At 44.3% G+C, this 26,181-nt stretch overlaps 1 protein-coding gene across 2 annotated transcripts in view; it reads left to right on the top strand.

Moving 5' to 3' along the window:
• The window catches only part of TMC8 (transmembrane channel like 8), a 136,013-nt gene that overhangs the window by 59,837 nt on the left and 49,995 nt on the right, over positions 1 to 26,181 (top strand). For both annotated transcript variants that reach the window (XM_085617501.1, XM_085617500.1), the window contains exons 8-15: positions 8,761 to 8,908; positions 9,816 to 9,986; positions 10,157 to 10,317; positions 12,642 to 12,765; positions 19,696 to 19,793; positions 22,570 to 22,753; positions 23,711 to 23,841; positions 24,511 to 24,669. In XM_085617501.1, the coding sequence (XP_085473627.1) occupies positions 8,761 to 8,908; positions 9,816 to 9,986; positions 10,157 to 10,317; positions 12,642 to 12,765; positions 19,696 to 19,793; positions 22,570 to 22,753; positions 23,711 to 23,841; positions 24,511 to 24,669 (1,176 nt within the window). The remainder of the gene's footprint in view (positions 1 to 8,760; positions 8,909 to 9,815; positions 9,987 to 10,156; positions 10,318 to 12,641; positions 12,766 to 19,695; positions 19,794 to 22,569; positions 22,754 to 23,710; positions 23,842 to 24,510; positions 24,670 to 26,181) is intronic.

The following is a 26,181-nucleotide window of genomic DNA, read 5'->3' as shown; positions in this document are numbered from 1 at the left end:
AATGCTTACAACACCATTGGCTGTGAACAGAAAAACTGAGGTCCCTTGCATGTGCATAAAGGCCACCAATTGTGCCACCATTTTTGTGAACACCCTTGGGCCTGAGCGAAGACCAAAGGGCAGCACCCAAAATTGTCAGTAACTTCTTTGCATGCAAAACTGGAGATACTTTTGATGAACCACTGTAGGAAAGTGGCTCTGTATATACTGTTCCCAAATAGGTACAGTGTGTACAGAGTCCACAGTCCCCAGAGCCGTGGTTCCCAAAGTGTGCGCCGTGGCACCCCGGTGCGCCGTAATGAGGAGCCAGGGGCGCCGCGACCACAATGCGTGCAGACAAAGGGCCGCTTGTAAAAACGGCGGGATCAAACCTTGACACTGTCCCTAGAAAAAACAGCTTTTGAATGAGGTTGTGAAACGCACACCGCTTCCAAGAAGCCACAGTAGCGGGGCTCATTAGGGGCTGGGGTGAGGGAGCAGAGAGCTCTTGCAGTGGGCGCAGCCTGAAGCGCGCGCTGTTTACACACACACATAGCCATGGCACTGCGAGTGACGTGTGAGTGAGAAGGGGCAAGCGCTGCGTGGTCTGCAGGGTGAACAGCCGTCAAAGTTTCTCGCTAATGAGAAAGATCAAACGTTAGCGTGTGCATGCTTTACTACTAGCAAGTGTTAAGCGGTTTATTTATAGGCAAAAATAATGACAGAATAACTCGTACCAGCAGAAGATAATCGTATGGTCATTTTAGAGGTTGTACACAAACTGTAAGGAAACTGCATGCCTTTTCGAACCACAACCATGTCGAATACACATGAACCACAAATCAGAAGTTAAACAGAAAAAATATGCACTGACCAAACTTACTGGGTTATCAAATACTTTGCAAAGAAAAATCCCAGCTGCTAGAGTAGTACGTTCTTAATGGTAACATGCACAATGCATACAAAGTACACGTAGACTCGTAGAGGTAAATAAATTGCAATAAATGGCAGACACTCAAAACACTAAAACAAAAGTTACGTTACATGAGGCAGTGGTGGCCGTTGTGCATGTATCAAAGGCAATCAAAATACAAGAGGTAGCAAACGAAAGGAAAGGTGACGAGTGCATGTTACAAAAGAGTACAAAGTACAAGTAGAGGTATAATACTGCACTAAATGGCAAACACTCAAAACACAAAAACACCCTGGCAAGGGAGGGATTCCTGTGGGGTCCTGTGGGGTCCGTTCAGTGACTGTGTTGCACGGCACGCTCTCACTGACATTGCAGCTGAGGTTGTCTGTAACCAGGCTGAGGGGGAGAGGGGATTCGCCGGTTTATTTTCAGCTCCCCCTTGCAGTGAGCTTGGCCCCTCATAGTGCAGACCCGGTGTGTCTAATATACACAGAGTGCAACCTCTTCACCCGAGGCCGCAGTGACCCCTGACCTCCATGTGTCCAAAGCCCACATCCCTTGGCATGCGGGGTATTTAACTAGCTCGAGCCTCAGCACTCACTCTTAGAAGAACTGGCACTTAAGTGCAGAAATGCACCTGAACAGACTGGGACATAAATTAACCCATAAAAATGTTTTTGGGCAGCTTGTGGTGGCGCAAAGGACTGATCCTTCTCCAAGATCTTTTTTTAAATGTCGAGTTACATATAGAATGTCTAACAGACGTCACAGGCAGTTTAATACTACAGCGCCTGGAAGAGTAACTTGGAGCATTGTTTGTCCGCAGCAGTAAATTATGCATGTAGCTTCTCAATGACTTCCCAAACCAGATCCTCTCTAAATAGGAATGCAAGCAATCCAAGTCCGGTTCTGGCCTTGTTTGGCCTCATCACTGAGGTGCAGTTTGAGTCCTATGGCACAGCGAGTTTGGGACCCACATCTTAGCATTCCTATCCTATTTAGGGAGACTAACAGGAAGCACAAAACCTGATTGAAGTAATACTTGAATTAATCGGTTCAGTGTTGCCATTGTCTGTGCGTCTTTGCTCCGGAGAATGGGTCTTTTGATTGTAACGTAAACATGTCCGTGGGTTACTGCGTTTGTCAGAGATTTCCTTTTGTTAGTTGCAGTTTACAGTGAGCTAATAACTGTCATAAAAGAACTGCTGGCAGACTTCAAGGTATAGATTTAGAAGAGATGGGTTTTCCCCCCAGACTTTCCTTATTGAAATGTTGAGCAAATGGTTCACTTGTGTACAAATCTGTTCTTGTCATTAAAGAGAGCCCCAATCTGTTGTGTTACATTTGAAATTCTGAGTTTGTGCTTCTCCAGACCAAGTACTCTTCAACTATACTGCCTACCAATATGGATGACATGTGAATTCACCCCTTGTTATCCCTTGTCTTATGTAACATGTCCTATACACTGATTTGAACACCTATGTTTGATAGTCTCTGTGTAATGTGTGTGCTATGTACAGTGTTCTGACACCCTTCACTCAGGGTCGGCTCTAGGGCAGTGCGACCGGTGCCACCGCACCGGGTGCTGACTTCGCACAGGGGCGTAAATGCAACAAAGGCGCTGCCTGGCCCTGCCTGCCTCAGCTGTGCCTGGCTCTCTGGCCCGGCCTCGCCCTTTTGACCCCAGCTTTTGAACTATTGTTAAGTGGTTAAAAAAAGTTGCATGGAAACATATTTGGCTATTAATCTTGTATCGCTTCACACTTAACAAATTTTTATCAAACAGCTGTTATCTTCGTATTTTGTTACAAATATGATTATAATACCTTCATTGCATCCCAATTAATTTAAGGAAGACAACAGGAAGTACTCCTGAGGCCGGGCTTACATCCCCCACCCGCCCACCCGGAAAAAAATGGTGGGGAGCCACGGCCAACTGCCAATTAGGTCAAGGGAGCCACGGGTCAAAAAAGTTTGGGAACCACTGCCCCAGAGGTTTGGCAGAGGCTAAAGTTAGATAGAACCTTACTCTGTAAAGTGGTAGCTTGGTCGAGCAGTAAGGCAGTATCAGAGGACAGTGTAAAGCATTTGTTGTACACACTCAGTCAGCAAATGGTCTCACACACTCAAGAACTGAACTCTAGGCCAATGGTTTGTATATAAAAATATATGGTTGTTTTATTTTAGAACCAACAATAGGTATCAAAATGAGATGAGATGCTTTAGTTAAATACTTTGCAATAGGCAATTGACTTTTGAATGCAATAGTTACAGTTTGTTGCAATAGGCAACACAATAATACATTGAGCTCAATAAGAATTTCAAGTTAAATGCAATTGATTACTTTTAGGATTACTTTTCTAACTCCCGGACTGGATCCTAGATTCAGACCTGGGACAGTTCCTCGATTTAGTTACTGTTGTGATTGTTCAGCAATATTTTGGTATTTTAAAAGTTGACACTTAGAAACTTTTTCTAATGAAATCACCAATGTTATCCAATGGGAGGAAATTCACTTAGAAGGTAAGTGGGGTTATGGTTACTTTGTCTAGCTCAGTGTTGGATCCTGGATCCATAACTAGTGTACCACCTGTAAGCAGTTGAGAGAATGCGTTTAGGTTATAAAGTCGATTTTTAACGAATATTTGTAAGTTTGAAAAATCGACACTTTGAAACTTTTTCAGCAAAAACTAGGCAATGTTATCCTATTAAAGGAAATTCAAGTTGCAGGTAAAGTATGTTCTTGTGACTTTTGTAATCCAGTGCTGGGCTCCTAGACTCAGTACTGGGACATCTATCTAAAACAGGTAAGTAATTACGTTTTCACAGTTGGTATGATTTTTAAAGAATATTGTAGTTTGCAAAAATCGACACTTTGAAGAAATTTCACAGAAAAACAGTCAATGGTTTCCTATTGAAGAAAAGTGAGTTAGCGGTAAGTATGGTTTGTAATTACTTTTCAGGGTCAGTGCTGGGCACCAAGATCCAGCACTGGGATATCTCCTAATAGCAGGTGAGTATTTCCGTTTTCGTTACTCGGTTGATTTTAGGTGAATATTTTAAAGTTTAGAAACTCCACACTTAGAGGAAATTTCAAGTGAAACCAGTCAATGTTACCCTATGGAAGAAAAGTGAGTTATCGGCTTTTGGGTAAGTACTTGACTGGCAGAGTTAAGGTGCTGGGCATAGACTCAGGGGTTTCCCAGGGTCAGGTAAGTACAGTTGTTACACCCTCAGCGGCACAGGGGCAGCCAGGTGCAGAGTGAGGTAGGCCCAATGTTATCCTATGGGAGGCAGGGGGCCCGTGGTTGGTGGCTGCTGGCTAGCAGGCCACGCGGCTGTGGGAGCTGGGCTCCTGGTCACTTGCTCAGGGCAAATGGGGAAGTAGGTTAGAGTAGAAGTTACACTGCCAGGGCCACTCGGGCGGCTGGGTGCAGGGTGTTTTTGAGCCGTCGGGGGCTCAATGGATTGCAATGGAGAAGCTCAAGAACGAACAAAGGCTGCAAGCTCGTGGACGAAGATTCTTCAGGTGCGACCACCACTTCGAGAGGTAATTTGGGTAGTTGGAGGATAGGTAGTTACCCAGGAGTTGGGCACAGGGGGCCTCAGGGCGCCGGGTGCAGGGGTGCCTTTTGGTGTCGGGAAATCTTACCCTCAATTGATCGCGGTTGGAGGGGTCCCTGGTTCTGAGGCTGCAGGCGTCGTCAGGAGCGTCGAGGTGGGCCCTTGGGTGCCGGATTCTGGGTCACCATCGCCGGGGGTACGTCCTCGTTGTCTTTGTCCACTCCAGCACAGGCCAGGCTTGGCGGGTGCAGAGTGTGCAGGGTTTGCGGTTCCTGGCTGATGCCAGGGGTCAGTTACATGCTTTGAGCAGTGCCACTGCTCGTGGGAGTCCCAGATGCTCAGAGTCACAAGGTAGCCAGGTCCTCCGGGATTTGTGAGGTTGCTGGCCACGGGAGATGCCGGGATTTAGCAGGAGCAGGTTCGAGGGTCGACAGGCCGGTAAGGCTGGGGCCAAAGCAGTTGGTGTCTGCCTCTTGTTAGAAGCTGCACGGCAGGTCTTCTTTCTTCTTGATCTTGTTTGCTGTTTTGGAATCTGGATCTAAGGAAGAAAGGTTCAGGGTGCCCCTAAATACTAAATTTAGGGGTGTTACAGGTAGGTAAAGGGCAGGAACCACTGGGTCCCTGCCCTGGGGTGGGTACACCCCTCTATCCTGCCACTCTCCTGTGGGAGGGGGGCAGTGGCCTAGTCCTGATTGGGCAGGGCTCCCCATCTTCAAGATGGCGAGAGCCAGGACATGTGTTTCACCTCGCCTCCCCCACCTGAGGGGTGGGGTTGGCAGAGGCTGGCACACCCCCTGTCCTTCCTTGGGGTTTCCGGCCAGTCTTCCCACCAGAGTGGGGGTTTAGAACCGGTAGGGTCCAGTTGCTGAATTCAGCAAGTGGCCTGGAGAAGCTCACAAAGGCGGCATGCCTTTGAAGCTTCCCCTGCCCATCCTGGGGGAGGAGACCTAGCACCTCGCCCAGGATGTGGATTGTTGCAGGCCCAGGAGAGCGGATGGCTCTCTACCCAGGGGTCCAGCAACATGTCTGCTGTGTGGCAGCCTAGGCAGCCCCTCAGACCAGACGTGGATTTTATGTTAGGTTCAGGGGGCATCTCTAAGACGCCCTCTGTCGTGCATTGTACATTAAATCCTGCACTGGCATCAGTGCGTGTTTAATGTGCTGAGAAGTTTGATACCAAACTTTTCAGTCTCCAGAGGAGCCATCATGGTGCTGTGGAGTTCATGTTGACGATCTCCCAGCACCATATACTCTTAAATGGCAGCACTGCACTTACAGTGCCGAGGAATTGACCTGGGTACTGTAGGGGCACAGGGCTCATGCTCCTGTACCCACACCACTGGCATAGGGCACCCAGCTAGAGGGGTGGCTGATGTATGCCAGGGCAGTGTATTGTTGTGGGCATGGCACACAGGGATGTGTGCCATGTCGACTCTCTGTTTTGTTCTATACCCAGACACTCAGCCTGCAAGGGCAGTGTGTTTGTGTCAGGGTACATGGCCTCTAAGGGTGGCACAATAAGTGCTGCAGCCCTTAGTGGCCTTCCCTGGTCACAAGGCCCTGGGTACCTAGTGTACCATTTACCAGGGGCTGACATGTGGCCAGGGTTTGCCAATTCGGGTTTTAGGCTTCAGCACAGTTTTTAGGGAAGGAACATAGGCCCTGATTGGCAGGAGCCCAGGGCACACTCAGTTAAAGTACATTCAGCAATTCAGCAAAAAGTGGGGGCATACCATTCAAGAAAGATGGCACTTTCTCACAACGACTGCCAGCGGAACATGAAGGTAAGCATCTGTCAAGTCTATCTTAACCGTATAATGATCCATTTGAACCAAGGGTTGTATTGTCTCCATCTTGAACAGAATTTTTCATATAAACTTGTTCAAGACTTTTAAATCAATTACTTAGGGGATCCTCCCGGTTAACTTGGGGAAGACAATCGAGTACACCCACATCCCCTTCTTGGATGGTGGTTCTGGAACAATCACCCTTTTTTCCTGCAGTGCCACTACTCCTTCCAACAAGGCAAGCATTTTCTCAGGAGAATGAGACAGGAGTTGGAATCGACCCTGATTCTTCTAGAGTAGAGATGAACTTGATCCGGTACCTGTGCTTCACTATGTTGAAAACCCAGGTATCTGTTGTTGTTATTGACCATGCATCCAGACAATGGTGAATCCTTCCCCCAACTGGCCAATCCTCCCAATCACCTCCTGGGTCCCAGCATAGTCAAGAGTGTTGATCTTTAACACTCCCACTCTGTCCCTGTTTCTTTGGGTATCTCTGGAAGGGTTTGGACTTCTTTCTGTCATAATTCTGTCTAGCAGGGGTAAAGGATGTTTAACAGGGGTAAAGAGCACAGACGTCTAGATAGGGCACAAATTTGAGGGACATCATGCAAATGATGGTCATTTACTACAAATCCTATTTGAGACTTCGGGTGTGGATGAGGGTGGGAGGGGAAACTGGGTCAGAGGTGGCTGAGGTTCAGCAATTTCAGGACACAGGGGTCATCTAAAGAAGGAGGGCATCAACTACAATGTAAGTAGCTGCCTCTGTGCTGCAGCATGATATGAAGCCAGATTTTGCAGTTGTGCAGGAGATGAATGGTGTTAATGTGCAGCAACAACACCTTACTTTGAAGCACCCATACATCTTACATCCTTTCAGTTTCCATGATGTCTTGAGCATCAGACAAACCGCGAAGATGTACTCTGGAACCAGCTCACCATTCTGAAGAACTCCAGAACAAAACAGCATGACCTTAAAGCTTTTATTCGAAGCAGAGCATGCACATACATGTGGCACAAATTAATGTATTGAAACCACGGTAAGCCTCAAAATATCAGTCAAAGGATGAGACCATCCTGGACATTTTCCAATATTCATGCACTAGTAATGACCCAGTGTAGTACTTGGCAAGTATTATAAACACCTACACTAAACTCAGATAAATATAGCCTATGTCATGCGAAAGCTTTAAGGAAAATCTATCTGGAAGAGCAGACTATTGCGGGACTGGTGGTTACGGCAGGGTGAATAATGCTGTAAGAGCTGCTGAGAGTCGGTTTCTGGGCAGTGGCCTTATTGAAGGAGACACTGCTCACCTTGAGGCCATTGTTGTCACTCAGATGTTTGCACCTCTGATCAGACTGAGGACAGTGCCTCTGTAGTGGGGGACTAAAAACCACCAAAATGTATATGAATTCAGCAGGTTGAAATCCGTAAGGTAGGGGCTTGGTTTGCGATTATTTATCAGGAGCCTCTCTCAATCTTCAGTAATGCGTGCAACGAATTTAAGGAGCTCTGAACTTTTTTATTTTCCATTATTCGCATGGAAATTTACCTGATGCCTGCGCTCTGTCTTGTCACCCACTGATTCTTAAGCCTGATTATTCTTATATTTTGGAGAAATTCTCTGTGTTAGAGCTACTTTTGGCTGGGGACTTCAACGTATGAACAATGTGGATAACTAGAGAGCTGTAGGTATAGGCTTTTGGAAAGCAAATACATCACGCTGTACGTCAAATGTGAGCAGCTCACCCAGTCCATGGAAGGATAGCATCAGAATCCAAGAAAAACACAACAGCATCAAATACAATGATTTGAAGTGGAACAAGACGAGATCTGTAAGGGCTTCCATAATTCAGCCACAGTACTTCAGAATTAGAGTTGCAGAGCCAAAATCTATATTTAGAGCACCATGGTTTAATGATTTTTCTGATCCAGAATCCGGTTTACTAGAGTGGAGAAACCACCAATAAGGCAGGTTTTCAGGTACAGCAAGGTTAGGGTTACGAGTTGCAACATAGTTTATCCCTAGAGAAAGGTAGAGGAATCTCCATTTCAAAAGCTGTCAGCTGCCTCAAACTCTTAAATTTTAGGGTACTCACAAATATTTTCGATGTTTCTCCCAATCTATTTGCGGATGTATCTTGAGAGCCAAACTCAGCAAGTGCAAGTGTGCAAATTAGGTGTGACATGTACCCAAACTTCAAAATATTTACAGGGTATGTAACGGAAGCTGCTCCTTTATAGAGGAATAAAATATTTGTCCAGTGAACAAAGAAACAGGGTAAAAAAAGCAAACGGCTCTTCAGACTTCATCTGAAAGGCAACTGAAAGGAAGCCTGCAAGTGGAAATCTATAAGAACTGTAGGTTTTCATGCCTACCCTTGTGCATTGGAAAGAGTGAACCTAGCACAAACATTGTTTTTCTAATCTCTTAGCTTTACCATTACTCTTGTGAATCAGGCTCAGTATGTGCATATTGTAACCACTACTTTCCTTCCTAACCCTGTCAGGATGGTGAAAGAGATGATCCAGAAGCGCATGCACAGCCGCAACTACAGAACACGCCTGAGCACAAAGATCTTCTCAGGATGGGATTACTGCATACGCAGCGCTGAAGCAGCGGCGATCAAACAGCAGGGCATCATCAATGACCTCAAGGTGAGGAGTCCCAAACAGCATAGCAAAAGCATTGTCAGTATACAGACACTGCATGGTCTAACTGAGAAAAAGCCTGTTGGAGGGGGCACTCATATCACTGTGACAACAATGACCTGAAGGTGAGTGGTAACACATAGCAGAGCAGCGGTGAGCCTGCCACACGCAGCTTAGTGACAACAAGTCGAGTGTGCTGCAAAAAGCACAGCACAGCATTGCCTGCAGTAGACGGGCGCACAAATGCCTTGTCTAACATATCTGATTGGAAATATGAGTGTTGGAGGCTACTTTCACATGTCGCTAGCTATGCATCTGTTGCGCCATGGTGTGAAAAGAGAAGATCCTTCGATGTCTGTATAAGTTAAGAGTCTTGCAGGTCTGATGTAGGCCTGGCTGAGAAACCAGCACAATACATTGATCCAATGAAGCATTCAGGTGGCTAGTCAGGTCTCTGTCTCTTGTATGCAAATGCCAGAGGAGATTCACTTGTCCGCGTGGTTCTTGCATACACCAATTTCATATGTAGATGTGGTCTGGAGATCTTCCTTGTAAATCCCCAGGCTATGACTTTGTTCTGTTGGGACCCCATTTCAGTTGGCTTTGTTCTGGGATCCTTATCTCATGATACTTTAAGCTCTCCTTCACATCTGCCCTATAATGAATCCCTGTTTGTGCAGTCTTATGGTGAGCCCTTTCTTCTTGTGGCCCTAAGATGCCACCACCTTCAAATATGACCATTTACTGTTGGTTCACCTTCAGCGAACTAGTATCCTCACTGACTGTTTCTCATGTGGCCCATTTGTGGTGCTACCTGAGGGTCCATTTTATTATGGGTCCCATTCCCATAAAGCCCAATATGCTGGACTCTACGACTGTGAGTAAATTGGGCCACAACCACTTGTTTCCACAGATGGACCTGGGAGAGGAAGTACGGTACCTTGAGAGGCAGAAAATGACAGCACTGCGAAAGGCTCTGCTTATCCTAACCCGAGTGGTGGTGAATGTGGTCATCTTGCTGTTGATGGTGGGAGCCTTTTACTGCATCTTCCGGGTCACTGTATACTCCAACGATCATGAGCAGGTCAGCTTTTCTCTCTTCATCTGTGTCAAATCTTGGTAATCTCTCTAAACATATCTACACATCTTTGTATCTTTAAGCCTTTTAATGCACTTGCATCTATCTCACTCAACTCTCTCCATCTCTCAGTTCTTGTAGATATTTTGATTGTGTCCTCATTTTTCCCCCTCTAGATCACTTCTACATACGAGTTATGGAGCTGGAGTGTGCTGACAGAATACCTTCCCCCCTTCGTCATCAGCGTGGCCAATTTCGTTCTGCCGCTGGTCTTTGCAGCCATGGTCCGGTTAGAGGGCTACTCACCTAATCCTGAGATCAACCTCACCCTTATGAGGTCAGAGCCTGTCAAAGACCCTTGCAGACTGTCAGGTCACTTGGAAGAAGAAAGGGCAGGCGGGAGATGAGTTTAGGGACTGCTGGGTAACTGCACAAGTGCAGCTGCCAGTTAACAGTAGGATTCATGATTGAAGCCAACAAATTGTAAAAAAAAAAGGTAGACTAGTGCATCAGGAAGAGGACATCGCCACAGGCTAGCAAGTTGTTAAGACGTCTGATGCGTCTACGGCCACAAAACAATGGGGTTAAACAAATCAAGGTTTATTGGAGGCACAGAGGCTATAAGCTACATGCGATACAACATGCATAAATGTCATACATCACTCGTTCAAGGATAAATAAGGTGGGAAAGAATTCTCCAGACTGGCTTAGTAGTTACCAAGCCCCATGAGCTGCTGCAGCACCCTCCAGCTGGCCCGGTAATTCAAGGGAGGAATTCAGTCTATTAGGTAGTCTTTGAAACTCTAAACAATCTGACCTGGTGTAGAGCAACACCAATTGTCGCAGAGAAATTAATGCAAATTCCTTAGAGTTTCGTTTAGGTTTATAATTACTCTCCATAGGGCAGCACAGCCTCTCCTCCACTGGGAGGCACATTTAAATTTTACTTCTATTTTCTCTTCTCTGATGGCAGAGGGGTTTTAGGGAGAGGCAGTGGTTTTTCTTGGATAGGTCTACACATTACTCTGAAGGGAACAGTGTCTACTGAATAATTCACTGTCTTAGTGTCATATGCCTGGTGGGACACTCTCCACTAGTTCAGTACACACCAACACCCGCCACCCCTCCTGTCATCTCCTTTGTATCAACCCAATGGTTGCCCGCCTCCTTCCCTTTCTAACATGTCAGCCAAGTCAACTAATCATCAGCTGAGTCAATGAAGGGAGTAAAATGAATTATGAGGTTTTATTTAAATCGAGACACTAGCTAAATTACTTGCTGGTAATGCTCCTACCACTGCTGTTACTATGACTCCTGCTACTAAACTGCAAAGCTCCCAGTAACACTCAAGGAACTATATGCCTGGATTATCAAGAAGCCTTTAGTGACAGTCATGAGAAGAGTAGCTTCTTACCTTTTGTTTGCAATCCCTCCGGGGGAGAGAGATCCAGGCTACAGCGGAGTGGAAAGACACACGCCTGCCTCCTTGAGATTCAAGGTTAAAATACGACGGCACACTCTGTAAACTCTAAAACAAAGCTCCTTGAGGAACATGTGGGAGAATAAACAGCAAGAGAATCCAATATGTAATTTGGGTCCTGGTTATTGATGGTCTTGAAAGCCAAACAATTGATCCCAAAGACAGTTTGTGCTTATAGGTTGCAAATTAATAGAATTTCAAGAAAGGAAAATGTAATCCAGTTTTTACAGCCAGTGGTCAGTCTAATCTCCACGTTCTGGGCCTGCTGCAGCTACTGAATCAGAGAGGCAGACAGTGCCATCGAGAGTGTGTTACAGTAGTCTAGGGGAAATTAGTAGTCGTGCCTAGAACCATTACTTTTTTACATTACACCCACTTCTGAGCTTTGATGGTGCAGGTGTGTATAGCAAAAGTGGACTTCATGAAATGAGCTGAGTGGGGTTTTCCTTTGTCTACTAAGACCTGGAGGAGGCTATCCACTTACGGCCATCTATAATCAGTGTAGAAAGGCAGCACGTCTCATTTTCAGTGCATCACTTACGCCGTTTCCACAGCATCCCACAGATCAAGAAGATGAGCTGAGGAGTAACCTCAGAATCAAGTTTACTATTAAGAAGTCTACATGATTCCATGCTCACGGTCAAACTAGCTAGATAGGAGTGTCACTGAATAGCCCCACAAGGATGTTATCCAGAAGAGAGGTGGGAGACTGTGGTTTGGCTTGACTTACAGTAGACGGCATCTCACCCACCCAAAGTAACAGTGAAATATGCAGCTGCTCAGTGCATTTATTGATTTGGATCATGTATTTATATTCATGTGATGCCATCGTACGAAGAGACAAAGCACATGGCTAGGTATAGTGAGCTGAAGATAGCTCTAGTGAGTTGAACGTAGCAACAGGAAGATGGCAGCACTTGGTGGGCCACTTTGGTCAGTAAAGGTATGATCCATCTTCCTGCTGCTTCAGAAAGCTGCTGAGAAAGACCTAGGGCAGACAAATCCCAATTAGCAGATCTTGTGAGAGAATGTGGATGACCCTGATATAAAACACAGAAACAGAGAGTCCATGCTTATCATGCAAGATCTGGAGTACAGCTAGAGCGTTTTCTTTACTAGTATAGCGGGCATCCCCTCACCAAGGAAGAAGGTGGTGAAACCTTGTTTTCTTTTCCCTGCAGGAGTGTTCTGCTGAAGCTTGCCAGCCTGGGCATATTCCTGTTCTCTCTGGGACAGAAGGTTCTGTGCATGGGTCAGCGTGAAGATCCCAACTGCTCTACCTGTGGTTATAACAAGAACTACCAGGTTATTTCAATGGTTTAGTGTTTCTGCTGTGTGCTTGATTTTGTGGACGGAATATACAAAAATAGTGGGGCCTTCAGGAGTAGATAACAAGAAGTGGGTGAGAGGCCATCTGCTGGAATGCGACAGCAATGGGGAATGTGGTTTGAGGCAAGCTATGAGTTGGATAGGGGCCAATGAGACTCATAAGTAAATTTTTACATAGTTGTTTATACCACACGTTTCACATTTCTAAGCCCTATATATAGTTAAGGTTACTATTTCCGAATTTAAAGGGGCCATCCAGTGTAGAGAAAAATCTGATTTCTTTCCCCAACCCTGCATCACTAAGAATCACCACAAATAGGGATTGCAGAATGTTTCTTTTTTTGATGATGCCTGCTTGGACTTTGAAGCCTATTGTAACATTGTTCATCAGATGGTATTAAATGTATTGCCCAAGAAAGGTTGAGTTGACCTTGGTGGAATTCAAACACGACCTGCAGAACATAAGAGTTGTCAAGAGCAAGCATCTACCTCAACAAGCTATCCTGCAGACATGCAGACATAAAAGGTTCCTTACCTCTTGGGCATCAGGTAGAAGCGTGAGTGAGATATGAGTTTGCCTTGTAAGGAGACTGTGGATGCTAACTGCCTTGTTTTATTATATTTAATTGAGTGTGCCATGGAGAGTTACTGCAAGTTTAGTTTGCTAACCGTTCTGTTAGAGAGAGTCTAAGGGTATAGATGGGTGCTGAATGAGACTTTATGCTATACCTAGGTCTTGTTAGTGATGCACAAAGCTGAACCGTGTTTTTCTCAGGGATAAATCTAACCTCTCAAAGTTGTAATAAGGCTACTCTGACATCAACATGCTGGCCTACCTGAACTTTCCACTTAAATGTTGTGGCTATAACAAATAGTATCAATAAGCAGATTGTTCAACAAAAAAAGAGCAGTCACTTTGAGAATGAAGCTTGTGGTGAAAGGAAATTGCTAGGATAGGAAAGTGATCTGAAAACAATTAAACAAGAATCAGTAGATAAATAGCAATCAAGGCAAAAATATTTTAAAAATGTAGGGGCCGATTCACAGAACTAACTTAAGACAAAATCCTAAACTTACTACTTTTTGTATTCACAGAAGTTAGGATTTTGTCTTAAGTTTGTCTTAAGACAAACTTAAGACAGACTTAAGACAGACTTAAGACAGACTGAACACAAACTTAAGACAGACTTAAGACAGACGTAAGACAGACTTAAGACAAAATCCTAACTTAAGTCTGTCTTAAGTCTGTCTTAAGTCTGTCTTAAGTTTGTCTTAAGTCTGTCTTAAGTCTGTCTTAAGTTTGTCTTAAGACAAACTTAAGACAAAATCCTAACTTCTGTGAATACCAAAAGTAGTAAGTTTAGGATTTTGTCTTAAGTTAGTTCTGTGAATTGGGCCCGTAAAGTTTATTTTATTCCCAAAATTACTATAAAGGTAAAGATAGATTAGGTCATGCAACTGGTCTTTAACTAGAAGAGTCAGCCAGTGTAAATTAGGATAAAGTGGAGACAAGCATGAGTGGTTTTATAAACAGCTCTCAACGTTAAAAAGTATGCGGATGACACTCAGTTGGTATTTTCTTTTAAATTGCTGCCTTCCATAAATTCAAGGCGTGCTTGAAAGATATTTCTAACTGGATGAACGGTACTTGTCTGAGACTGAATTCAGATAAGTCAGAGATCTTTTTTTTTAGTCAGGCCCCTCCCCCCCATCACATATTTGATGGCCCGCAGAGCTGGATCCTCCACCAATCCCAGCAGACTCAGCAAGAAATCTTGGAATCAGGTGGGATGCGGAACTCTCTTTCACAGCACAAATCCATCAGATCTCTTCATCTTGTGTTTTTGAAGTTGAGCACTATCAGAAAAAATCATACAATGTCTGCCGGAGGAGAGCTGTAAGATCACACTCCATGCTCTGGTGACCACTCAGTCGGATTATGCCACAACCTATACCTGGGGCTGACAGTTTACCTGATTCACAGATTACAGATTATTCAGAATGCGGTGGTGAGGCTAATTCATCGGGTACCCTTCCGGCACCATATCTCCCCTCACCTGAGGCATTTACACTGGCTCACTGTGACCAGGAGGATAGAGTTTAAGGCTCTGACTTTTGCCTTTAGAGCCACAAGTGGCATTGGCCCATGCTACCTCAAGCAGAGGTTCAGCCCATATCGACAGGGGCGGAACAGGGATCCAATCATCTTTGACTCCTCAGCGTCCCACGATATGCCAAGACGTGATAAGGTGGCAGGTCTCTCTCGGTAAGGACTGCTAAACATTGGAACGGATTGCCAACCTTCTGCACCGGATAGAGACAGAACAGGAGTTTATGAAGGTCCTAAAAACTTGGCTCTTTCAGGGGTAGTATTACTGGCCGGTCTTTTCTTTATTCTTGCTCTTAGCGCCGGGACACCTCTATTGAGGTAGCTGTGTGCTTTATAAATAAGGCTCCCTGTTTTCCGTTTTTACAGATTTTTACAGATAAATACAGACCGGAAACATTCATTTTGTTGTCTGTATTTATTTTAAAATGTGGATAAAAACGGAAATTAGGTTCCTTTTGAGTAATTCTGAATACTGTCTGCCATGACTGCCGGGCTAATAGACATGTGGATTGATAGATAAGGGGGTTAAAAAAGAAAATAATTTTAGTAAAGAGGCTTTAACAGCAGTAGATATGCACAAGTTTGATACTGAAATGTGCATATTTTCATATAAGTGCACTGATTTATCTTCTACGGGTGTTCACCTAACTGAAACCTGGCAGACATTCTAGAATGAGCCCATATTTATCGGTTAAATAAGTGTGGAAATATACTCATTTCAGCTTAATTTTTTCACAGAACCCAAAATAAATATGGATAAATACAGCTAAAATTAGCAAAGAATAAATATGGATTAAATACAGACGGAACAGGCAAAAAAATGAAAATACCATAAAACCGGGAGCCCTATTTATAAATTACTACTGATTGATTGATTGATAGCTCCGTCCATGGTAAATGCAGTCACTTTGGTGGAGAAACCATGGTTGCCTTGGTAAAACAAACGAAATATGACTGACTTCCACCACCATTCTCAACAATGGCAGACATAAAGTCCACCAGTCAAAGTTTAAATCAATCCCAAAGAAGTTATACACCCAGCACAACTAGTCATAAAACAACAATAAGGCACTGTGTCAGCCTAAGGTGAATGAATGCTCACTTACTTTGTACCAGAATGCTGCTTAGTGACAGTCAAGTAGCTCACATACTGAGACATTGCATGTGGCCCATAAAATCACATTTGGGTGAGTCTGAAGACAAAAAAGTCCTTTCCTGTAATACTTGTACTTATAAGTAGTGTTTACCTCTTTTAGCAAAGTGGAGGTAGTACAGACAGGAAATTTAAAGAAATTCACCCACAATCTAATCAAAAGCCCCCACAAGGAACCATTCAGTGCATCCTAACTGGACCAAATTCTATTATTATAAGAAGTTAGGACAAGGACAGCTTATCACAAAGGCACTCTTTCGTAACAGGTTGATGATCCTCCAACAAGAGTAAACAATGGAACTATGGGAAGAGAGACTGTTGCGTTAACTTAGCACCACAGTTTGCAGTACAGAGAAAGAAACTCCATTTCCGCGTAACAATACAGCATCTAATAAACATAGTCTTCTTGTGAAGTCACAGAGATTGAAAATAAACACACACACAGCCAATGAACAGAAGGAACTAAGGGCCAGATGTACAAAGGTATTTTGCAGTTGTAAAACCTGTGATTCACAAAATCACAGTGTTTGAGATTGCAAAACACCATTTCATAGTGTATTAAAGCCATGTATTTCCAACTTGCAAATCAGCTTTTGTAGCCCATTCTGAATCGCAACAAGGGAGGTTGTATGAAAGGACTTTCCCTTCCTGTTTGCTATTCAGGATACAATGTGTCAATGGTTTGTGACCACAATTTTAGTCATAAACTATTAATCAGTTAGTAACACCATAGTTGAGGTGATAATTGTTTTACAGAGAGCTTCCCCTATGCAAATTGTGGAGGGATGGCCTTGCTGGGAGCTGCTGACAGTGGTGCAGGGGTCTCTATATGTTCCCCATATGTCTTACTTTGAATGCAAAATTTTCTAAAGCATCACTTGTCCTTTACAAATGTTGATGTTTGGACAGGAAAGTCCCTGCATGGTCTACATCTGTTTCCCCCACCCTTAGTGCCTGGCTGCATGTATCAGGTATCATGAATTTTGGTTTCAGTCCTATCCTCACCCTAATTGTGTGCGGGGCTAGGGCCATAGGCACAAAGCTTGTCCCTTGACATGAATGATGTCCTAGACCTGCCCTGTGCCCTGAGGCTCACACCGAGTATGACTTCACTGTACAGATAGTGGACTACTATTACTGTCATGGGTGGTGGTGACAGTGTACTGTGTTTTGTGAATACATAATTGTAACCAGACCTTTTACTCTGTCTCTAGAATGAAGGTCTACTAGTCCTATTGTGTAAAGGTCTGCTTGTATGCTCTTACCCAGATCCTACTGCTAACATCCCAAATATATGCTGTGCATGTATGTATGTGTAGTCTGAGTGGTACATGCATAGTATGTGGGTGAACCAGGGTCATGAAGGTCTCTGGGATCCAATTTCAATGTCGCTGGCCTAGTCTTTTGCGCAAGATGGAGGGGAAGTTGTTGTCCCAGATAAAGTGCGTGTATTACTGGCACTACTGAAGCTGGAGAAAGGAGATAGGCTTTGAAGTGAGGGGAGAGGAGAAAAGGCTCCATTAGAAACATGATTAGCCTTTTGAACAAGGAGCTTCTGATTAGTCTTCCTAAAGCTCTGCAGTTTGGTCAATGGTGGGGCTAAAAGTTGGGACTGCAGGTTGTGTTTAGCAAGGTGTAGGGGACTCCCTGGTTGAGAAACAGTCTTTTGAACACACCTTCAGTTTGGCTGATGGAAAACAGGTACAGAAAGCTCACACTTCCATGTGCCTATTTTTTGGGCACTGGAGACTACCCTTCTGTGAGAAGCATCCCTCTAGATAAGGGTTGTGTCTGGAGAGGAGCTTGGAAAGGACACCTGAAAGGACAACCCCAAACTGGTCTGAAAGGGCAGGCAGTGGATATACAGCTCCTGTCTGCTTTTGCTATATAAACATTGGGACCCACTTACAGACTTGTTCCAGATGCCAGTTCTCAATGACCAAGGAAGGGAGTGTTTTGCATAGTACTGAGAGGTCTGCTTTGCAACCAGAGCTAGTACCTGTCTGACTGCCTACTTCCCAGAGGGGAAGGGACAACATCTGATTCTATCCCTTGCTGATGAGCTGTTCTCCTGTCCTAAAGCACCAATAAGCCAGCCTCTACTAAGAGGGGAAGGAGTATGCCAACCCTGCAGTAGAAATTGCTGGCCAGGAGGAGTGAGGTAAAGTGTGAGTCTGCAGAAGAGTAAGACTGGAGAGAGCAAGCTGCATGCCCCTATGTTGGCCGGCCCCAGATTCTCCACTGTGATTCCTGGCAGGAATCATGAAACTGCAGTGAACATGGCCTGCTGTGCCAAAGTCATGTAGCTGCTGCATTACATGAGCTGCTATGCCCATGTCGTGAATCTGCGGTGTGACCTGAGCCGCTGTTCACGAATTGTGAAGCTATGACATGACCTGTGTTGCGGCACGACCTAAGATCTCAGCATGACTGAGCCATGGTCCACATCCAGCTAATGAGGCGTGTGTGATGCATTACATCCTGCTTGAGCGCAGCCTGTGCATTGCTGTACCGATCAAGACCTGACCAACCCTAGATTAGTTCTCATCCAGGGAATGCAAAGGAAGGGGTGGAGATCTGATTTCTTTCTCAAACCTCTGTACTTGCACTGGTAATCAATTGTAGGGGTTCACACCCTAAAATGCCCACCAAGCCCAGTGGCGGCTCCTCTGCTAAGGCGGAGGAGTGTCGCCCTATAGGAAAAATAAAATGATAATAATACAATGTTATTATCATTTTATTATTCTCGTACTTACCCAGTTCTGTTTTAGGTGCGGGGTGGAGCAGGGCTGGGCTGTCAGCTGCAGGGGGAGTAGTGGTGGGCACTTTCTAAGTGTGCATGACGGTTTGGCCAGTGTCTTGTGCCGTCCAAACAGTCATGCACACTTAGCATTTTGTCCACCCGGCTGTATTGCAAGGCGGGGTGGAGAACATGCACAACCTCCCATTCCCTATCTGAGCATCAAACTAAGGTGGTCAGAGCAATCACAACGCTGCTGTCATGCTGGTGACAGCAGCGTTGTGATTGGCTAGGGGAGTCTGGGAGCCTGTGTGCTTCCTTCTTCCGTGAGACTGTGCGTCGTTGACAGAAAAACTTTAACTCCGCCCACCCCTACTGTCCCGAAGCAGCTGCCACTGACACAACCGCTCTTAAGAGTAGAGTTGCACACATGTGAAATCCACCACATGGGGAGAATGTGTGTCTGATTAGATCCTGTTTACTACACTAGTAGCAGACTGCTGTAAAAACATTGCTGATTTTACTGGACTATCCACTCCTAATTAATTCCCTCCCATAAAAAGCTAAGTGTTAGACTGCCCCCTCCCCCTTTTCTTAACTCTCTGTGGCACAGACAGAATAAAACCACAAATTTCATTCAAATTATTGTTTGTCCCTCAATAACCCAGTGGGAAATACCAGTTTCATTACATGGGTCTGTGTTCCATTTGGGTCTGGGGAAGGTATTTCTTGGTACAGAATAATAGCACCTAGCCCCTCACAGATGTACACTGTGTTAAAGAATCCCTTCATGTTTGTACAGTGGTCACTCTGTACTTGTTTGTAGTTACTCTCATTTAATGCTCAGATGGCTGTATTTTCCATATACATGGGACTCATTCTGATGTTCTCGGATTCTGTCAGTGCTGGGAGACCACCATTGGACAGGAGATGTACAAGATGACTGTCTTCAACTTCCTCAGCACCCTTCTGGTCACCCTGCTGGTGCGGCTTCCTTGGAGGTAAGATACAAATAGCTTCCTTATCGGGTCTATGAGATGGAGTTCAGGAACCTGTGCGGGAGAAAGGTCTGTAACTATGCAGTGCATTTAGTCCTAAATTTGCCTTCTAAATCTCATGGAGTTTAAGGGTTATGTCTCCAAGTTGGGTTTTGGTTTGCATACCTGAACCTGAATACTATGTCATGGTATTTTTTGGAAAATGTTCAACCAAAGCTCCTAAATTTGAAAAATGTTTAACTGTAATACTTGCATTGTTCCCATGAAATCCTCTGTCTGGATTTTGATATTGTCTTCTCCATGGAAAATGTGTCTAATTTGATCTGCAAGATTTTCTTAATTATCCCTGCTGCACCGCTCCTACTGGGACTGTTTCTGTTACTTTGTTCTACATTGTGCTCATCTCAGATTACGTGTAGTGTAGAGGCATTTCTTTACATTGTGGCTTTCTGTGAATCGGACAGAATTATTACTGGGGAATGCCACCTCTATAATCATGTTATATTAGTGAATTTCACCTTTACGATTATATCTGGTTTTCTGATAACATCGTTTTATTGATTGGCACAAGTTATTGTAACTTTTTTGTTTTCTGTAATTCTGGTTTGATGTCGAGCTCACTGTCTGTCTAGAAAAGCAAACTTGCATTACATACACATTTTTCAGTGGATGAGATGAGCTGCTTTGCTGGGTTCACTTGCATAATGGTCTTCTGCCATAAGTACTTGGCTTCAGGAAACCAGGTATAAGGCTTGTCTATAACTCTATATGGCTATCTCTGTAATTTATCTGATATTTTTCTCCATGTTCTGTGCATTCTGTTATCCTGTTCTGCCATTATTAGCCTCTCATCATTTGGTTGCAGTTCTCCTCTACTTATTGTCTGTTCCTGGTCAACAGGATTGATCTCTGAATTTTCGAATAAATTTGTGTATTCTATAGTTGGTGTTTCTTTGTTCAGGCCATAAAATAATTGTGTTTCCTACTCCTATTGCCTCTTTTTCTCCTCGGATTAAAAGACTGTCTGTCGTACCTATACCGTGGAATGCATCAATACATACACAAATTTGATGATGGGGTAGATTAAGGCCTACGTTTTTCATAATTGAATACCTTCTGTTATTTTAGGTCTTTTGATTTTATGTACATGTTATTATTGTAGACCGTGGTGTAGTCAATTTCAACGAGGCCCAAGCCTCCTTCTGCTCTTGGAATGGATACTCTGGGAACGTACTGGGGTCTGTAAACTAACTGATAGACATGGGTTATTTCGCTATTTTCACATCCAGTTGGGTTGTTTCCAATTATGACTGATTTGTGATTCTGAGTTTTTATAGTAGAACAGAAATGGTGAGTTGGTGAACAGCTTGTATTCGACTTCACTCTGGCAAATAACTATTCAGAGTTCGTTTTATTCTGCTGTGGTATTGTTTGCTGCTTTTGCTCTCATAGCTTTGTGTGTGGCCACGGCCTAGTCAATCTAAGTCTAGGTATGTAAACACACCCTTATTCCGAGGACAGAAATTCAGAATGAGGTGCAAATCGCCAGCACTATGAACAATGCACCTCTCAATATCGGTAATGCCCAGGTGCTTGATTTGCACATGGGATTGGATTCAACTTGTAATGATGGGCTCAAGGTCATCCGATAATTGTTTAACAACATGTAGCTGCTATGTAAGCTGGTTATCTATCACTGCACTGTATTGTTGTACAGCATCCCAAAGCACCAGCGGATATGATGTCATAAAAGGGTTCATCTGATCTCTGTTGGTTAACTTATCACCAAGTGCCAATTACCGCATTCAACGGGTTAAGTGCCAGACAAAACCGAAGTGGTGACAGATAATCTTCCTGATATATATCCTGCTGTATGCTCACCTTGGGAATAATTGTCATGCTCTTCCCAGGTCAGGTGTATCTCCCCTTGGAGAGTGTGTTTTGTCCCACACTGAAGCCATTATACCTCTTTTCTCTAAAACTGGAAGAATGTTATCTCTCTGCTCCACTGAAGGTGTCTGACCTCTTCTTTCTCTCTCACAATGGTGTCCGTTTTCTGTTCTACTCTAAAGCAAGTCATCACTTCCCTCAAACACTCTTTTATTGTTTCACCATCCCATAATTAACAGTTACCCCCTGCTCTAGGACTGTAGGCACAGTCTCTCTCCAGTCACATCATAATGCCTGTTCCTCTTTACTAAGGGCCTTGTTGTGAGTGCACTGGTAATCCTTATCCTGTTGGAAACAGGAGTTTGCACCGGAATTAGGGTACATTTCTGTGAAACTCATGCATAGACCCAGCAGTGATGGTAAAAATTGCAATATTCAGAATTTTACAGCCCTGAACATGAGAAACCATATGGTATTTGCCATGTTGTCCCCCATTCTTACCTGTGGAACTTGTAATTATGTAGTAATACTGCAGGTATCTCTAATGACTGATGTGGTTGACATTAGTGTGTCATTTTAGCAGGGTACTCATTATGATTCCCTAAGACTGAATTTATAGTCTTACTATTGGTAGCCCACTCCTTCAAGAATAAGGGCCGTATTTAGAGTTTGTTAGATGGGATATTCTGTTTCATATGTTCCGATGTCTCATCTGCTGTATCACTAGTGCATTATTTCCTACGGCACTTCAAATACGGTAGATTGATATCCTTAAGGTGTTGGCGGAGTATCGTGCCCGCTAACCTCTAAGTAATGTCTAATTTGTTTGCCCCACACCGGCAGCCAGCCAGCTCTTATTTGTGTTAATATCTTTCTCCTACCTGTATAGGTTAATTGTAGATAAGACATCCTGGCGACTGGCTCAGTGGTACGGGAAGGGGGAGTTTGATGTCTCAGTCAACATCCTGGACATCGTGGATGAACAGACAGTTGTCTGGATTGGATTGTTCTACGCCCCTCTACTTCCTCTGATTAACAGCATCTTCCTGTTCATCACCTTTTACATAAAGAAGGTAATCCTCTAATGAACTTCATTTTTCTCTCTGAGCATGAAAGCAGAAAAAGTATGTGAGCTACTTGGTTGATGCTTTGAACAAACATACCTATGTTATGGGGGGGCGCTTGAACGAATTGGAAAGAGAGAGACTAAGGGCCTGATTTAGATCATGGCGAACGGGTTACTCTGTCACAATGGTGACGGATATTCATCGCCGAAGTATATATCCTATAGGATATAGTGGAATTTCTATTTCGGCAAGCGGGATATCCGTCACCGTTGTGATGGAGTAACCCGCCCGCCAAAATTTAAATCAGGCCCTAAGTGGCATTGCACAGTTGCAGTCTGCTGCTTCAGTGACTGTATGTTTGTCACAAGATGCTCTCTGAAAACCAGTCCTATAATGATGGACCGGATAGGATGGAGAAAAAGATGAAACAAAAAGGAGTGGCCATCCAGAGGATTTTTAATGATAGGATGTTTGGATGTGGTGTGACTGGTGATGAGAACTTTGAAACGTGAATGAAAGTGAAGGGAACACTTATGATGGTAGTTGGGTGCAATCCTTGTAATTGACAGATAGGAGGTGGTGTGGTGATTGTTGAAGGAAGAGGCATAGTTATTGAATCAACTGATGGATAGAGACTACTGAGAAAGGTAACAAGGTGATCCTTTATGAATGTTTTTCATGGTCCACAAATCATGAAAGTATAGTTACTGACACAAAACACCTCTGGGCAAGTGTGAGGTGCAATAGATCAATTTCTGAGATTGGTATTGGATTACAAAAAATACACAGAATTTGGGTAGTTGGTTCTTGGGTCACATTGTATTGTGGATGTACCTTTAGATTACTGCTTCTTCCTCCATCACCATCACTCACACATGCTTGAATTCTTACTCATTCTGTTTCTGTTATATCATCTGTGTGCATCTGTACCAATCACTTCTTGTTGGATATCCCTCCTTTCAGTATATGCTCTTCAGTCTCTGCAAGCCATCGAAGTCGCTGTTCCGAGCATCCAGTTCAAAGTTCTTCTTCCAGTTTGTCTTGCTGTTGGGCCTCAGTTTGGCATCTGTACCACTCCTGCTCCACGTCTTCAAGTGAGTTGTAACATTTTGTGATGTCCCACACTTGACCTCTTCTTCCATCAGTCAATGCCATTCTACACCCAAGATCTGGAGCCTGCAGTCTTCACATCACATTGAGATGTGGGTGAGGGGTCTCCCAGTTAGTCTGCACCTTGCCGTCTCAAGTGCAAAAAGGTGTGAAGAGTCTTCCTCATGGTCTGTTCCTTTTCTTCTCAAACTGACCGGAGCGGGGAGGGTCTCCCCTTTGTGTATGCTTTGTAGTCTGAGGAGCATCAAGGATTGAACTACTTAGCGTCTAAGCCTGATCCTTGACCTCTGAGACACACTCGGGTGGATAAGATTCCACCTCTTTGTATGCACCTCAAACTCTCAAGAACATTTAACAACAGGGTGAAGCATTCCCTCCCCAGGTGTGCCGTGTGCTTTTCGGTGTAGTGAGCCGAGTAAGGAATCTCCTTCTTGCTCTATGTCTCTCAGGTGCACGGAGGTGTGTCGGGAGATACACTTTCAGTTTTTGCTGTGCCATGTCAGGTGCAATGATCTGGGCAATAGTGTTGCCTTCTTGATCTGTGTATTGTCATCTCAGTTGCACAGAGGTGGTTTAGTGACCTCACTTATGCTTCTCACCTTCCCAGTTAACAGCTCCTCCCCTCACCCCTCTTAATTATTATTTTCATCTAGTTCTCCTCCATCTCGAGCTTGTGGACTGTTTTCGAATTACCCAACTGTCTGGCACGTGGTACCGCAAGCTGTGGCCACCTACCTGCCTCCTGCTGCACAGAGGATAATACAGTATGCTGGATCCAAGGCCTTTGCCTTCCCTCTCACCATCATTCTCAGGTAAGGTCCATCTAGGCCTTCCTGTGCTTCAAACTCACTTTTTTCTCAACTAGACTCCAAGGCTGTGTGACATGCAACTGTCGGGATGTGGAGCTGGCAAGAGAGAAGGGTGTGCTATTGCACTGAAGGTGAAAAAAACGTGCTATTCTATCAGTCATAGCAAAGAAGCCTGTGAGACACTGTTTCGGAATATAGTGCTGAGAGGCTGTTGGTCATGGGATAAAGAATAGTGACTGTGGGCATGGGTAACGGGGTGTGAAACATGGAATAAAGGGGGTATGAGACTGGGGAATAAGTGGTGGAAGACTTTGGGCATGGAATGAAGAGGGAGTAAATAGGGTACAGGATAAATGGGCTCCATACTGTGGGGCAAGGGACAAATGCTTGAGAGACTGGGCTTGATTAGGGGAATGAGAGCCTAGGGCATTGGACAAAGGAGTAAGTGAATGGGGGCCTTGAGAAAAATGAGGCTCCAAGGAAAGTGGTAGATGGTGTTGGGCATGGGTTGTGTGCGTGTTAAATATTCGGGTAGGTAATAAAGGTCTGCCTCCATGTGGGCATGGGATAAGACTTGTGAAATAGTGAGTCGTACAATAATTGAGTGAGATATTATGAAGAGACCTGGGATGTATACGTATTAGACTCTATAGCATGCAAAAAAGAGGTCAGAGACAATGTGGATTGGACGTCATGAGTCTGAAACTGTGATGCATGGAAGAAAGGAGGAAAGTTTGTAGGGTATTGACTGCGGGGTTCTGAGACCATGGATATGTAATAAAGTGTGTGAGTTTGTCAAACTAAAGAGTGTGAATCTCTTGGCAGGGTATAGTATGGTGAAAGTACTCAGGGCACAAGAATGTGAGACTGTTGGCATGGGGGCATTGTTGAGACTGTGAGGCAGTTAGACATGGGAAGTAGGAGCATGAGACCATGGCTCAGGGTATACAGGAATGTTAATCCATGACAAATCCGATAAGGGAGTTAGAGAATGTATGTCATGTATGCTATGGGATGAAGTGGTGAGCCCTGTCAGTACCTTTAATAAACGTTCTTGAGATAGTCGTGATGTGGGAGGGTTAAGGTGTCTGTCCAAACTGTGTTCCTAAAATAATAGATAACTTAAAATAGTGAACACTGCAGTTTCTAAGCTGTTTCACTACCCTTCTATTATGTGCTATGTCTCTCCTAGTGGTACCACAGAAACTGGTCTTACTCTTCCGCCTTTTCCAATAGCTCCTCAAAGATAAGATAATGTCTGCTTACTTTCTTTCATTCTAGAATTGTTTGTGCCTCCAGCTGGCCTCCTTGGTGGAGAAGCCTCTATCCAACAAGGTCCCACTAATACAACCAATTACAATGTGGGGTGGAGGCAAGGGTTCCACCAATTAGATCATGATTCATTTGGGTGGCCTGGGCTCCTTTACAATTCTTAAGCTCAGAATATTTCTGGCACTGGCTTGTGACCTTACACCAAAGACCCGAGAGGGAAACAGTATGTGGATGAGGCATAAA

Source organism: Triturus cristatus, chromosome 7, assembly GCF_964204655.1.
Source record: "Triturus cristatus chromosome 7, aTriCri1.1, whole genome shotgun sequence".
NCBI classification, from domain to species: Eukaryota; Metazoa; Chordata; class Amphibia; order Caudata; family Salamandridae; genus Triturus; species Triturus cristatus.
The sequence above is the reverse complement of the archived record's forward strand: the minus strand, read 5'-3'. Positions and strand labels throughout refer to the sequence as shown.